At 45.6% G+C, this 15,184-nt stretch overlaps 1 protein-coding gene across 2 annotated transcripts in view; it reads right to left on the bottom strand.

Moving 5' to 3' along the window:
• The window catches only part of CHD6 (chromodomain helicase DNA binding protein 6), a 146,208-nt gene that overhangs the window by 50,963 nt on the left and 80,061 nt on the right, over positions 1-15,184 (bottom strand). For both annotated transcript variants that reach the window (XM_036246023.1, XM_036246022.1), the window contains exons 17-23: positions 12,107-12,271; positions 10,394-10,573; positions 9,054-9,164; positions 7,235-7,437; positions 6,361-6,560; positions 5,300-5,459; positions 620-709 (exon numbers count right to left, since the gene is read on the bottom strand). In XM_036246023.1, coding sequence (XP_036101916.1) covers positions 620-709; positions 5,300-5,459; positions 6,361-6,560; positions 7,235-7,437; positions 9,054-9,164; positions 10,394-10,573; positions 12,107-12,271 — 1,109 coding nt within the window. The remainder of the gene's footprint in view (positions 1-619; positions 710-5,299; positions 5,460-6,360; positions 6,561-7,234; positions 7,438-9,053; positions 9,165-10,393; positions 10,574-12,106; positions 12,272-15,184) is intronic.

Here is a 15,184-nt window from a genome sequence, read left to right as displayed (position 1 = left end):
AAGAAAAAGAGGAAACCATGGCCCCAGGCCGTCTCAAAGCAAAGTTCCAATACCAACACCTCTGGTGTCCCTTGGGAATGACAGGCATTGCACAGGGCTGGAGCCAACAGTACATGTGGGGCAGGTGAAGGAGACTGCCTGGCGATCCCAACTATAGAATGACAGCTTCATCCCGTGGGAGCTTGGCAGTCTTATTCCCCAAACCTTGGGAGGTTCCCGCAGAACCGAGGTGCAAGAAATCAAACAGGTCAGACGGGTGAGAGGACCACTCCAAAGCAGAAGAGTATGAAGGCCACGAATGGGGTCCAAGTAAAACTTCTAGTGTGCACCCATCGGCTCGAGCGTCATCGAAGCAATGAACACTCATTCTACAATGATTAGTTAAGGTAGAAAAATGACTGTTGGGACAAAAAACTAACTTCAAATCTCACCAAAAGCTGGGTCTCTAAGAAAGTGTTCTCTCCTTGAACTGTCCTTACCCCACCTGCCTGCTCTCCCGTCTCGGTAACTAGGGTGGGGTGGGCACACGGGCCTCTGGGGCACAGGCGCGCTGGCCCCTTTCCAGGAACGGCACTTCATGACAACTCTCTACCACAGAGCTAGAGTTGACTCGTTTTACCTGGCGGGAGTTCCTTCAAATGCTTTATCAGCTGCTTCTCCCAGTATCTCCGCTTTCAGGTAGTAGAGCATCCGGACTCGCAGCAGTACCCTACGAAAGTGAACACACCGACGCCAACACGTCAGAACCCAGCGCTGCCTGTGAATGCCGCCCCCACATCACCAGTGATGTGAAGTGACACGAGAAAGCGCTGCAAAAACCAACCACCAGGTACCAATGGCAGACGTCACCGCGATTCTCCCCATTCGACGCAGGAAGACGTATCTCATCAGTCATGTGTTAAGCTATGCGTGAGCCATGTGGGCGGGGGCAGCAGAAACAGCATCCCCCCTGGTCCTGAGCGTTCTCCCCCCTTCTCCAAGGCCGCAGCGCTCCCTTCGGCACCAAGAGGCTGGTACCCGCCTCCAGCTCACTGAACAGTGAGTCCGCGAACGCGGCCCTCACACAGCTCCGCTCGCACAGTCAGGCGGACATCCGGGTCCTCTCCTGGGCAGCGCTGTCTCCGCTCCTGAGAGCACAGGGTGACACGGGCCAAGGGAGGGAAAGGCTCCCCGAAGCAAACCCGGGTGAAAGTCCAGGGCAGGCACAGAGAAGCCGACCAGGTTCTAGGAGACGCTTCCTAGTCACGACTAAGCTGCAAGGAGGTTTAGAAGGTACCTGCGACTTGCTCAATACCAGTCAAGAGTACAGGTTAGCGATTAAAAATAAAAGCCCATTTACATATCCCGACACGGGGACTGATCTCTAGATAAGTGGTTCAAAATTAGAAAAAGAAAAAGAAGACAGCATGAACAGTAGGTAAGGTGTGCATGATGTTGGGGAAGATAAAAGGAGGCTGCAATTCACCTCTAAGCCATGTGCAGAGTGTCTCTGTCCAGAAGAATCAGGTTAACAGTGGCTGCCTTTGGAAAGGGAAATAGGAGATCTGGAGGTCAGAGGAAACCTTACTTTTGAAAAAAATTATTTATCGCATATGTATTAACTACTCAAAATATGTTAATACTGGGTTGAAGCCTCTAAGAAAAGCATAATTTCTTGGATGCAGGTGCAGAGTGTCAGCGTGGGCTCAAGTTGTAGGCTGGCAACATACCAAGTGTGAACTTCTAGGTCGGAAAGAACCCTTGCTTTTCTGGTGCACCATTCCTTACCTCAGCTGTCCATCAACTCAAATAATTCTGAGGTTGTTTTTTTTTTTTTGTTTTGTTTTTAAATAAAGCTCAGAGAGTAAGAACTCTAAGAATTTACAGCCACTGCTGATCCCTCCACCTGGCTGGCAGCAGCTGATGGCCTCCTTGGCAGGAACCAGAACGAGGGAGTCTTAGGTACAGGATTCCTGCCTGCTAAGATCGAGCTCAGGAAGAGCAAGGCTTTCCTGAAGACGTAGATACAGAGAACTGTTTCTGTTTCTCCAAAGAGAAGCCAAGGTGTTAACTGGCAGTATCTGCAGCACAAGAGAAGACAACTGAAAGCCAACAATATTTATTTCTTCTCCACGGGAGAAGCAGATCAATTCAGTGGACAGATGGACACTCGCCTTAGAAAGCCACCCCTCCCAGAGTGAGAAGATAATCCTAGTTGGCATCTGAACTCAAAGGGAAGGAGAGCCGGAGGAGGTTTGTAACACCCTTACAAAGCTCATTAATATTTAAGTGGCAGCATTACCTTTTCTTTCATCTCTCTCTTTTTAAAAAATTTTTATTTATTGATTTGAGAGACAGAAAGAGGGAGAAAGAGGGAGAAAGGATGGAAGGGGGGAGAGAGAGAGAAGGAGAGAGTTGTTGTTCTACTTATACTTAATTATGCATTCATTGGTTGATTCTTGTATGTGCCCTGACCAGGGACTGAACTCACAACCTTGGCATATCAGGACAATGCTCTAAGCCAAATGAACTACCCAGCCAGGGCCACATCCCTTTCTCCCTCTTTCTTTCCTTCCTTTTAAAAACAACAACACATTTTGTTGATATGAAATTACTTCCCAGAAATGCACCTTGCATAAGCTGCAAGCTTGATGGGATTTTGACAAAGTGAACATACATGTGCGTGTAGTACCCAGATCAGGAAGCAGAACATTTCCCCAACAGGCCCCCTGGTATCCCCTTTTCAGTCACCACCCCCACCTCGAACCAGTAATCACTGTACTGACTACTTATAGCTTAGATCTAAAGCAACTGCCTTTTAACTTTTTTAAGTTCTTTAGATGACAATTTCATGCCCCTAATTACTATACCACTAATAACAAACAACTCTTTGAGTACTTACTATGTGCCAGCGTGTATTAGCTCACTTAATCCTGATAATGATGTTAGAGGTAGGAATTGTTATTAATCTCATTTCCTAGGTGCAGAAAAGGCACACAGAGGTTAAAGAATTCCCCTGCTGATCAGCCATGGAGCCAGGATTTAAATCCAGGCAGTCCTGACCCCAGAACCTGTCTTAACCTTTACTGATATTGGAGTGGAGGTAAATTTGCTAATTAAGAGAGCCCATATTCTAGAGCTCATGGTGCTGCTATGCTGAAGAAATTCTGCCTGTTTTCCACTGCATCAGAGGACAGATTCGGGACCCGAGACCAAAAGGTGGGAGTTTCAAGGAAATGGATTTTAGATTTAATATGCAGAAGGGCAATTAATTAGAGTCCTCTGGTAATTAAATGAGCCTTGCTGAGAAAGGCAAATTCCCATCAGTCAGAAGGCTCAGCAGAGGCTGGAAGACGCCCTGTCAGGATGCTGACGAGGAAACTCCCACACCAAGTCCAAGTCTTTGGGTCTTGCTCAGCCAGAACTAAAGAGAACAGTGATCTCCACTGGATTCAAAATAATAAACAACAGTCAGCATCTTCACACTCGGACTGAGGGAAGTGCTTCACTGCATGAGTCTCCGATCTCCAGGGTCAGGCATGCACTCAGGAGAGGTCTTGGGGTGGTGATTAGAAACGGTAAGGAATCCCTCAAGTCTAAGTTGGTTCTGGCCACCATCTGTGATTATCTGCAGGTGTAGCGGGAAGGTCCATGTCACCCTCTCCAGCTCAGCCTGTTTTCAGCACTCCAGACCCATATCTGTAGCTGTGGATGGAACAGCCAGAAGCTGCTGCTGTAACTTAACAAGTCAAAACAAGTCCTTCAGTTTGCTCTTCATCTTTCAGTGACCCAGTGATCCCACTTCTAGGAATATACCCTAAGAAGCCTGAAACAACAATCAGAAAGAATATGTGTACCTCCATGTTCATAGCAGCATTATTTATAATAGCTAAGATCGGGACACAGCCCAAATGTTCATCATTAGATGAATGGATAAAAAAGCAGTGGTACATATACACAATGGAGTACTATGCAGCTGTAAGAAAGAAAGATCTCTTATCCTTTGAGACAACATGGAGAGACCTGGAGAGTATTATCCTAAGCGAAACAAGCCAAGCAGAGAGAGACAAATACCACACATGATCTCACTTATTTGTGGAATATAATGAACATAACAGTCTGAGGAATAGGGTAGAAGCAGAAGTAGAGTACAGACTGACAATCCCCAGAAGAGGGGGTGGTGGGGGAAGGGAAGAGATAAACCACAGAACTTATATGCATGTACGCATAACCAATGGACATGGACAACAAAGCCAGGGACGGGGTGGGGGGGCAGGGAGGAGGGTGTCAATGGGGTAAAAAAGGAGACACATCTGTAATAAAATAAATATATAAAGCTGAAAAAAAAAAAATAAATCTGAGACTGACATCTACTGTCCCCAAAGAGCTTGTACTTTTGGATATAGTAGTTTTTATTACAGTATTGGGCATGAAACCTATCCTCAAATATTTGGAAGATGAGGGAAAGGACTAGACTTCATCTGTTAAAGAAAAGAAACACCAACCCAACAAATACTACAGAACCTAATGAGGTTGATGTTGCAGGGAGGAAGGAAAAATCTAGTAAAACCTCTTAATTCATAAGGTACTAAACCCTTTACAATCAGAAGCCTTCTCACTGCCTACCAGGAATGCCAGGGATACCATGCTTGCATGACCTAGGAAGCTGGATCAGACGGTTTCCAAGAGTCCTTTGAATTCGAATAGACACACTGTACAGTGATGGAAATTTCCATGTGCAACCTGTCACTGTTTTAGTGGCTGAGTGCCTTAACTCCTCGAAACGAATCCTCACAAGAACAGTTTCTTTTTCCTCTGTCCTTCCCTACCCCGCCCCAGCTGTCAGCCTAGGGATATAAGAATACTATCTCAAATGCATGTCTACTAGATACCTGGAGGCCATGAATGGCAACAGCGTCTTAGAAGAGGAAGCAACTTGGCATGGGGGTGCTGAGAGTAGTGGCTACTGAGGCCAGTCTTCTGCTCGTGCTAATGGGACCTCAGGGGCAGGCGGGGGCAAAGGAAAAGGAGAACGGTGAAATCACCAGTGTCCTACAGATTTTGAGTTAGGTAAAACAACAACAAAAAACTCTCAGGGGTACAAACTGCACTGGTAGAGAGGTTTGGTTCTAGGGGAGAAGAGATGTTGTTAAAGGGATGAGAGAGGTTTTAAAGCTAGTGACTCAGACCCAGCTTAGATCCCATATCCTGCTTTTCCGACCTTGCATGGCAGTACAGGAACATCACACGCTCCTGCGGGGGCCCCAGGGACCTGGACAGAGTGGAGCTGCCAGCGGGGGATGGGGAGGGGCACACTCACTTGTTGCAGTGTTGTTTGAGGTGTTTCTTGTAGCCATCATCATGCAAGACCACCTCGGGGTTGCAGGTGGCCAGCCAGTCTGCATTCTTTAACTCTGGGAGCAGCAGCTGGTTCTTCGTCTTCTTCCCCTTCCTCCCTCTCGGGACTGGAGCAGACAACCCTGGAACAGAAAGGCCGGTGGATGGGATAAGCAGCTTAAACATGGGAGTTAGAGCAGAGCTGGGCTGGGCTTGCAAAGCAGTTGTCAGGCTGTGCATGGTGGCCCTGGACAACAGATCCCACTACTCAGTCTACCAAATAGTGGCTGACGGTGGTGAAAACAGGTGCCTGGTCCCCAACTCAGTAAACTCTAAGACCATTCAGTTGGACAGTTAAGAATTTTTTTTTTCCTTTATTGATTTTTAGAGAGAGAGGAAGTGAGAGGGAGAGAGAGAAAGAAACATCGATGAGAGAGAACATTGATTGGCCGCCTCCTGCATGCCCCTCACTGGGGATCAGGTCCACAACCTGGGCATGTGTCCTGACTGGGAATCAAACTGGCAACCTCTTGGTGCATGGGACAACGCTCAACCAGTGAGCCGCACCAGCCGAACAGGCAGTAAAGAATTTACCAAGCACCCAGTGAGGATCAAGAAAGGTGAATCATAACCTGCACCTTTTGGGAACTTACAACCTAGCCAGGGAAAAGGAACAATCGATCTGAAACCTGGAGCTGAGCTATGGCCAAGCACAGTGATACAGCACTATGAAATGCAAAAGACAAACCACGAAGCACATGGTGTGAGCCCCCGGCTCAGAAGAGGAACCCCTGTGATGCTCAAGTTAGTGGGCAGGGCTGGCACATGGGAAACTTTAAGAGGGCCCAACAGTACTTGAACAAACCATCAGAGTAGCACTGGATGACTCTGAGGGAGAACGGAAAGAATCGACATCCTTTCACACAGGTAACATTCTGAAACATATCTCAGAAAGATAAGTACCTCAAAGCACAGCAACATGGACCAACCAAGGAGGAGAAATGGAAATGCAGGAGAGTTCATGCATCTCAGGCCACCTCTCACCTGAGTGGTTCTGGAGGGTCTGTGCCTGCCCATCTTTGGTAGGTGTGATCAGTTCCCAAATGAAACTCTTGATCTTCTCGTCCCCCTTGTAGTGCTTGACACAGTACACCAGCAGGGCACGGCAAATCATCTCCATGTCCTTTTCATTCAGATGCCACTTGAATCGCCCATGAGTCAGGATGTCCTTCCACCGGCCCCAGCTGAGAGCAGAAATACAGAAGGGTGTTGGAGGGAGCAAGGGCCATGCATGTCCTCAATACTGCAGGACAAACAGGAGCCAAGAGAGCTTCTCACCCTCTGTTAGGTTTATTAATTGCCCTGAGGGCTTTGTCCTGGAAGGCCTTGGAGGAATGCATGCTGTAGCATACCAAATGTCATTAAGGTGACCTGGGCACTGGACAGTGAGAGCTTTATGGTCACTGGATTATTAAAAAGAGAGAGAAACATATTTGGAGCAGGAAATAAAACTTTGGAATCAAAACAGAGTCCAGCTGCAGTATTCAAAAGCAACGGTGAACTCCCAGAAGCGCAACCTTCGACTTCCACCACAGCCAGAGCCCTGCACGAATCATGCCGTACGGTAACATCTGTTGCACTGACTCCTTATACATCCTTCAGGGGGACAAAGCAGGAAATCAGTACCAGGCAGCAAATTAGTAGCAGAGATTTGCTGTGACAAGCAAATGAGAAAATCATGGCACGTCTACAATACGCAGCAGAGCGTAAGATGGGGTGGGGGTGGGGCATGGGCAGAAAGCACAGTTCTCTTGCTCTAACAGAGCCTCCATCAGCCCGTCACTCCAGAGGTGATCGGAGAGGCACACTGGACAAATCTCAGGGACCGAAACCAACCAACAGGCAAAGCAATACCCACCCAAAGATGAGCAGATTCTTCTCTACCCGGAAGCATTCGGCTCGGAGGTAGCGCCTGGTTTTGTCGTTGAGGCGCCTGGACCTCGTGGGCCTTTCATCAGAGTCACTGTCCAACTCTGAAAACTCCATGAGCTCATCTTCCTCAAAGGAGTTGTAGTGTTTGGTCTGCTTTCTCACTCGAGGCCGGTCGATCACTAAGCTTTCCTAGAAACAGAGGGACCACTGGGGAGAAAGCCCTGCTTCTCTCTCCCCACCGCAATGCACCAGCACATCCTGCTGACACTCCCCAGCACACCTGCTGTGTCCACCCCGGCAGAGGGGATTCTCCGGGACTTGCTGGGGCTGACGTGCTCCCCAGCCCCCAGCGCAGTCGCCACCATCTGCCGTCTCTGCAGTCACTCTAATGGGTACGGGCAGGCAAGGCCCCCAGTGCCCAGAATGGCAGTCTGCTCTGCCAGGAAAGACTGGCGCGGTGCGCCCCCCGCTGTTCTGCGCAGCACGCAGAGGCAGTCTGCGCTCTGGAGACAGCTCGCGCTGCAGAATTCCATCTGCTCAGCAACTTTCTGGGATAAACACATACTCCTGCTGTTCCATTTCTGCCTTCCACTGGCACTCAATACTAACCTTTGTCTCTCACTGAAAACATAATTCCTGGCTCAGGAACCTCACCCACTCTGGTGGCTGCGCTGCCCACAACCATCGCCTGTTCTCTAGTCTCCATCATTGCACACTTCTCACTCCGACCCGTAACCTCTTCCCAAAGCTAGGCTGAGCTCCTGAATGCTCCTCTGTGTAGCCCACAGACAACTCTAGCGTTGTCCCTGCTTCAATCACCTTAATTCCCACCTTGGAATACTCCTACTACTTCTTACTGTCTACAGGGTGAGACCCTTTTCTTCCCCTTTTGCCAACTGTCCTGCACACAGAGTAGCTTCGTGACTGTGACACAGGTTACTAAAAGACTGGCATCTTCCAATTTGCAGAAAGAGGTTGAAATAAGCGACCTCTGGTGATCCTACAGAAGAAGAGTTGGGCCTGGGTGGTGGCTACTGAACCAGCTAGATGTCAGCAGAATGGTCTCCAGGGTTTGTGGTCCAAGAGTTCAATACTCCCCCGAGAAGACAGGCACACAGTGGTGTATGCCCATACCGAAGCGAGGCGATAGACTCCGAGACGGAAGGAGGGGAGACCAACACTTAGGGGTGCCTCACAATGGGCGGGGCAGTTATGGTCACGAATGTGACCCCCACCTCTGCCAAGTGCGCCTCACCACCTCCTTTCTCACTTGTTTCATGAGGTCAAGTGCTTTGCCCAAAGGCACACATCCAGTCAGGGGCAGAGCCAGTATTCAAATTCTGCTTTTATTCCAAGACCATTCTCTCTCTTACATATAGAAATAGACGATTCAAGATACTGAAAGAAAGGAAGTGAAGGCGACAAGCTTTTCCGTACCATGCTTCCCCCCTTCCCAGTATTCATGTTTCGTTCACAGGAACAAAACAGAGACAACGTAGTCACGTGCCAAGGGGGGGATGTTAGCTTGGATCAGAGGGCTAACCTTGACCTGTTTGGCCAGCTCCAGTTCTAAGCCTGTGTCTGATTTCCCAGGTGCCCAGTATGTCCCATTAGGTCATTTAAAATCCTAACAGCTAACATTTATGAAGCTCTGCCAATGTGCTAGGCATGTTTTAAGTGCATGACATCTAGCATCTCATTTAAGAATTAAGGCTCAAGAGTAAATAATGACGTGTGGTGTGGGAATTTATGGTCCTATAAAACAGTGAAATGTTCAATGAAATAAAATATTCTTAATGCTGTACCTTTTCATTCTTCGCTTCAGTGTCCAGTTCAGCTATTTTAGCCCATTTCTGCCAAAAGTTTGGGTCATCTAAGGAAATGTCTGTCCTGTTTCCGGAAGCTACAAAGCTGGCCTGTGAAGACAACAGAAGTCAGTAAGCTGTGCTTGAACAGCACAAACTAATAGAACACCCATGTTCTTTCAAATGCACCAGAACAGAGCCTTTCAAACAGAGCCTCCAAAAATGAATGTGAAAAATCTCAAAGCTATTCTTTTTTAAAAAAAGACTGGGTGAGGAAATTTCAACCTACAGGATCATTTTTTAGAACATAAACTTGGAAGCAGGAAGACAAGTCCTGAAAGACAATGGCAATGTGTTACTTGACATGTAGTTCCCTGTGAAAAAATTAATTCTTAAAACTTCCCTAGATAAAATTTTTCTTTCGGTTCCAGTTACCACAAGTCTGCTACAGAAAAGGCACTGGGGTGGGCAGTGTGGGGTGGAGAGAGGTAAGTGACGGCTATAAAGCACAAAATGTCCTATTGAGAATGTCCCGCGCAGGTTACCACACAGGATATTTAATCAGACAGGTCCCGAGGCTCACGAAGCCCGTGGTCAGGGAAACCCGAAAGTGATCGGATAGGTGGTCTGATTAGCTGGATTCTAAATCCAGTGACCTACTGTCCAGCCGGTGTGGCTCAGTGGTTGAGCATCGACCCATGCACCAAGAGGTCACTGGTTCAATTCCTGGTCAGGGCACATATCCAGGTTGTAGGCCCAATCCCCAGTGGGGGGCATGCAGGAGGTGGCCAATCAATGTTCTCTCTCATCAATGTTTCTCTTTCTCTTTCTAAAATCAATAAAGGAAAAAAAAATCTATTAATCAAAAAATAATAAATCCAATGACCTGCAGAGCCTAGGAAAGAGGCACCTACACTAGAAGCTGGGATTCTTGAGTAAAATCTCTTTTCTCATGAAACAAACAAAACACTTGCTTGAGTTCGAGGGCTGGGAGTTGACTATGATCAAGGAGTGCTCTGCAAGGGACTCAAGGTGACCACTCAAGGGCTGCAGAGCTGTCCTTGTGAATAAAGACCACTACCAACTGCGGACTAAGGTGTCTGTCCTGCCTTTTGAAGACCCGCTCCCGGAGCTTAGGAGTGGCGTTCTCTTTCTGTAGCTTCTCATTACTGACACATCCTCTAAGAACCTGCTCCTTCGGAGTGTCACAGGATAAATGTGTGGCCAGACAATCTCAAAGGTACATTCAGAGAACCAGAAGCCAGGCTAACAAGGGTCAAAGCATGAACAACTTTTTTCTTGTTCCCCCCAATATGGACTCTGGACAGAAGGTCCTATACCTTGGCGAAAGTGGACCCCTTCCCTTCAGACTGGATGGTGATGGTGTGGGTTCTCCTCTGCAGAATCTGGTCTATGTCTTCTTCACAGAACTTGGAGCCTTCGTCTTCCTCATCCATTAAGGCTCCATAAGCACCTTTCCGGAGCAAGTCCTCTACCTCCACTTTTGAAAGCTGCTGTACCTGGACAGGTCACCAAAGGCTACTCACAAAGTAGAAAATGCATAGGAGAAAAACAGCCTCAAACCTGGCCATTGTGACTCAGTACACAGTTCCTCCACTAACTGCACAACGTCAGAGGAATAAAGACAAGGACAACAAGCGTTAGAAAATGAAAATCCAGATAAAGAAACTCAAGAGAACTATGGGGAGGGCAGGCAGACAGTCATAGGGGACTCTGGAATAAAACCCAGCACATGACCCAGTGGCCCTAACATTCTTCGAGACTTCGGTTATAATCAAATGTCATAGCCATTAAAACTATGCACCACCGAAGAGAACATATTCGATGTTTATTTTCTATTTTACTTTGAGTCTGTATCTTTAAACACCTCCAAATGTACCAATGGAGCTCAGGAATAACAATTTCTTTATTATTAAATAAATACATTAGTATTGGAAATGATGTCATTTCTTAACTAAAGAAAGGATCCTGTGCCAAGTGTGATCTTCTCAATTGCTTGCTGAAAACAGGAAATGGGAGTTCAAAACACCCCCTCCTGGTTCTAATTAAGAATCTGGTTCTCTTTATATCACTCACAGAGGGAATTCCATGACTCGCAGCACTGGTAACTTGAAGTATTATACTTAGCAACACATGCATAGCTAAGAGGATACAGAACATCTGGACTAAAGACAACTCACTTAGAAGGTTTAATTCCCAACCTTTGATGCCCTGAGCCCAGAGATTAAGGAGATACTGTGCTTTGTTTGCCTATAATTTAATACAATTTAAGAACCTTAGCTGCAATTTTTATCCCTCCTAGAAGGGGAACATATTTTATTAGCAGTCATATTTTAAGATGCTGATCTATTCATTCATTTATTCACTATCAAACACCGAACATCTTTAATACGCCAAGGGCTGTCAGGGGCCTTGGGGGATCCAGATAAAATAGGTTCCATTGCATCCTCGGGGAGCTCAAGGTCTGGAACATGAGATAAAGCGTGGTCACAGAGATCATTTAGAGTTGAGAGTGCTGAGATCTAACAGGCATGTGTGAAAACTCTGCTCACCGAATGTTACTGCACGGTGGGCCATCCGACCACACAATCTTTCCTTTACCCATCTATCCATCTATCCAATGCAGAGACCTGACCCTGAACTACCCTCCAGGGTAGGGAATTAACCGACAAAGTTGTGCGGCCTGACTCAGGTTAGTGAAAGGCAATCTTAGAACAGCTGTAAGGCCCGGCCAGTGTGGCTCAATGGACTGAGTGTTGCCCCATGGACCGAGAGGTCCTGGTTCGATTCCTGGTCAGGGCACACGCCCAGGTTTGGGGCTTAATCCCCAATGAGGGGCAGGCAGGAGGCAGTTGATCAATGTTTCTCTCTCACATCAATGTTTCTACCACTCTGTCCCTTCCTCTCTAAAAAAATAAATAAAAATGTATTAAAAAAACAAAACACAAAACAGCCGTAGGAAGGAAAAATCCAGACCGGCTCCAGCTGTGTGACCAATGCTCAAGGCTCCGGAGCGGGGATGGCATACTCACTCCATTGGTGCTGCCCTTTCGGTTGATGTCCTGAAGAACAGCCTTGTCCAGACCCAGCTTGAGGCTGGCCTTGTCAAACATCTCTCGCTCGTAGGAGTTCCGAGTAATGAGGCGATACACCTTCACGGCTTTACTCTGGCCTATCCGGTGACATCGGGCCTGAGCCTGGGAAGGAAGGAGGGTCATACACATCACATCACCAGACAGAATGGCAGAGGCCCAAGAAATAAGAAAATGCTTAGGTTCTATGTGGGGTGAGTGGTCAGGTCTCACAGTTACGAGTCATGGGACTGACTTAAGAACAGAATTCACCCAAAGTCAGCTACCTTTTCAAGGACACGTATTTCGTCACTGCTATTTATCGAGTGACTGCTGTGTGCCAGGTAACGTGGCGAGAAGAGCGTGGCTGACCCCCTCCCCAGGCACGGGGCCCTGCGCTTTGGGGACACCTCAGAGCTGGCAGCACCACTTCCATTTTACTACAAAAAATGTCTCACGCAGACAAAAGTAGAGAAAAGTATAATGACCTCGTATGGCCAATTCTGTTTCATCTCTATCATCCCTCTACCTTCCCAGATTATTAGGAAGCAAAATCCTAGGCACCATATTGTTTCCCCCTTACACATTTCAACATGTATTTCTAAAGACGAGGACCCTTGCAAAACATTACCACTCCACACTTCAAAAGTAGCAGTCACTGCTCCGACTCCCCTGCTTGTCCCACATATACTTGTTACAGCTCCCTTGTTTGGATCAGGATCCAAATAAAGATCATACATTGTAATTGGCTGATATGTCTCAAGTTTCTTTTATTATTATTATTATTTTTAATTTTTTTTGGTATGTGACCCTAGCGGGAACCGAACCTGAGACTCTCTGGTCCGCAGGCCGATGCTCCAACTGCTGAGCCAAACCGGCCAGGGCTCAAGTCTCTTTTAATCTACAGCTAACCCCTGCCTTTCATCTCTTTTTTCAAATCCATTAATTTTTTTTGAGGAGACCAGGTAACTGTCTTATAGTTTAAGACAGTCTACATTTTGCCATCTCTGTTCTGGCTGTGTCACGAAGTTCCTTGTGGCTCCTCTAAACTGGAAGTTAAATCTTGAGACTTAATCAGGCTAGGATTTCATTTTTGGCAAGTGTATTTCATAGGTAGTGTTGAATTTCCATCAAGAGGCACATGATGTCTGGTTGTCTTTATTTTGAATTGATGACCACTGCTTAGATTACTTCATTAGGGGCTACAATTCCTCTCACCACATTTTTGGTTACCCTGATATATAGTTCATATACAAGAGCCAAGCTAAATGTTTAATTCTTTCTCTATTTAATCAGTTTCCAAAATAACATCCTCCAAAAGTGACCGAGGAAGATGTTTCTTATTGCTTTTTTAAAGAACACAATGAAGTTGCATTTAAATATATGTGCTATGTTTTATTGCACTGCTGTTATTACTTCTACTGCTGTTCAAAAATGGCCTGTTGAGAACCTCTTCAAGTTGGCTCCTGGCTTCTTTTGACATGATCCAGTCAAACATGGAAAGGAGGAAGACTAGAATAAACTCTGGTGTTAGAATGGATCTGGAGGTAACAGGATGAGCATGAGCTCTGAGAATGTGTGTATACATACGCATGTACAGATAAAGACATAAGTAAGTCTGTGTTTCTCTTTGCATGTTAGATCAAAGACAAATATTCTCTGATAGCTCCCTTGCTTTTTGGTATGACAACATAGTTCATGCTCCTATTATATATTTCCTGCCCAGAACTGGATTCAGTCTTTTTTTTTTTTTTTTAATGGAGTCCTAGTTTCTTCTACTGGGAAATAGTTAGAGACAACAGTCTAGATGCTCTAGAGCTGCTCACTGCTACTAGGTTGCTCATTGTTTCTAGGCCTATTCAGTGGGCAAAAATAGAAGTGTGTGTGTACAGTATATACAGCTACTGCACATATAAGACAAAATACATCATGAGATCATACCAATATTTTCAACTCATTAACCATGTATCTATCTCTCTTTTTAACCATGTTTAAAAGCTTAGTTCTCAACCACAACAATATCATCACTCATTTGGTTTATCCCACAATATATGTAACAGTCTCAGAAAAACAGTACCATTATTATAATCTCCCAAAACATAATTACCGAAAACCATGTAAGATTTTTGTTTCCCCTCACTTAAGGTTATAGCACACAAAGTATGCACAAATTAGAGTGTTTTAAATACACTGTTGCAGGTAGGTTCTTTTTCACAGTGCTTGGGTTAACAATTCTGAAACTACTTTTTGTGTAATCTAGAACTGATTAGTACATATACTGAGAATTGAAAAAGGAAGTTATAAATATGGAAAGAAGAAAAACTATAATGACTGTAGTGTTAGAATGGATTTGGAAGTATCAGTATTAATTCATGGTTAAGTGTGCACATGTGTGTATACAAACATACATATATACATAGAAATAGACATGGATATATGTGTGCATTCATATGTAAGTTTATGTATACATGTGTCCATATACACATACAGGTATGAAGGCATGTTGTGTATATATGTATATTGTTATTCTGTGTGTGTATGTAGTCTATCTATGTTCACCGAAAGGGTCTAGACTCTAGAGGCAATAGCATTCCAATGGCAAAGAATACATCTGACTCTCAGATCTTGGTTTCCAAATACCATTGTCCATAGGACAGAACAAAGGCGGGTTAGAGAAATGGTTAATTTCGGGGCTGGGGCAGACAAAATGTAAGATGAGCCTGAAATATATTACTGTGTCAGAATGCAAGGAAGTGCTCAAAGAATGATGGAGACACATCAAAATAACACTTGAAACTTGAGGAGGCTGCCACTGGGTAAATCTAGGACTATTTGAACATCAAAAGAAATAAAGATAGCAATGAAATATAACCCACTGAATAAAAAAGAACCCATGAGTATATCCTGACATAAATAAATGGGAGGAAAGGGAAAATGCCTTTTTATAGAATGTAACCATGAGCATGCAGGGTGACAGAAAATCGCTATGTAACTACCACAGTGATGAATGATTCAGGCAACAATAATCAATGGAAACTA

Source organism: Molossus molossus, unplaced genomic scaffold (assembly GCF_014108415.1).
Source record: "Molossus molossus isolate mMolMol1 unplaced genomic scaffold, mMolMol1.p scaffold_m16_p_6, whole genome shotgun sequence".
Lineage (NCBI taxonomy): Eukaryota > Metazoa > Chordata > Mammalia > Chiroptera > Molossidae > Molossus > Molossus molossus.
The sequence above is the reverse complement of the archived record's forward strand: the minus strand, read 5'-3'. Positions and strand labels throughout refer to the sequence as shown.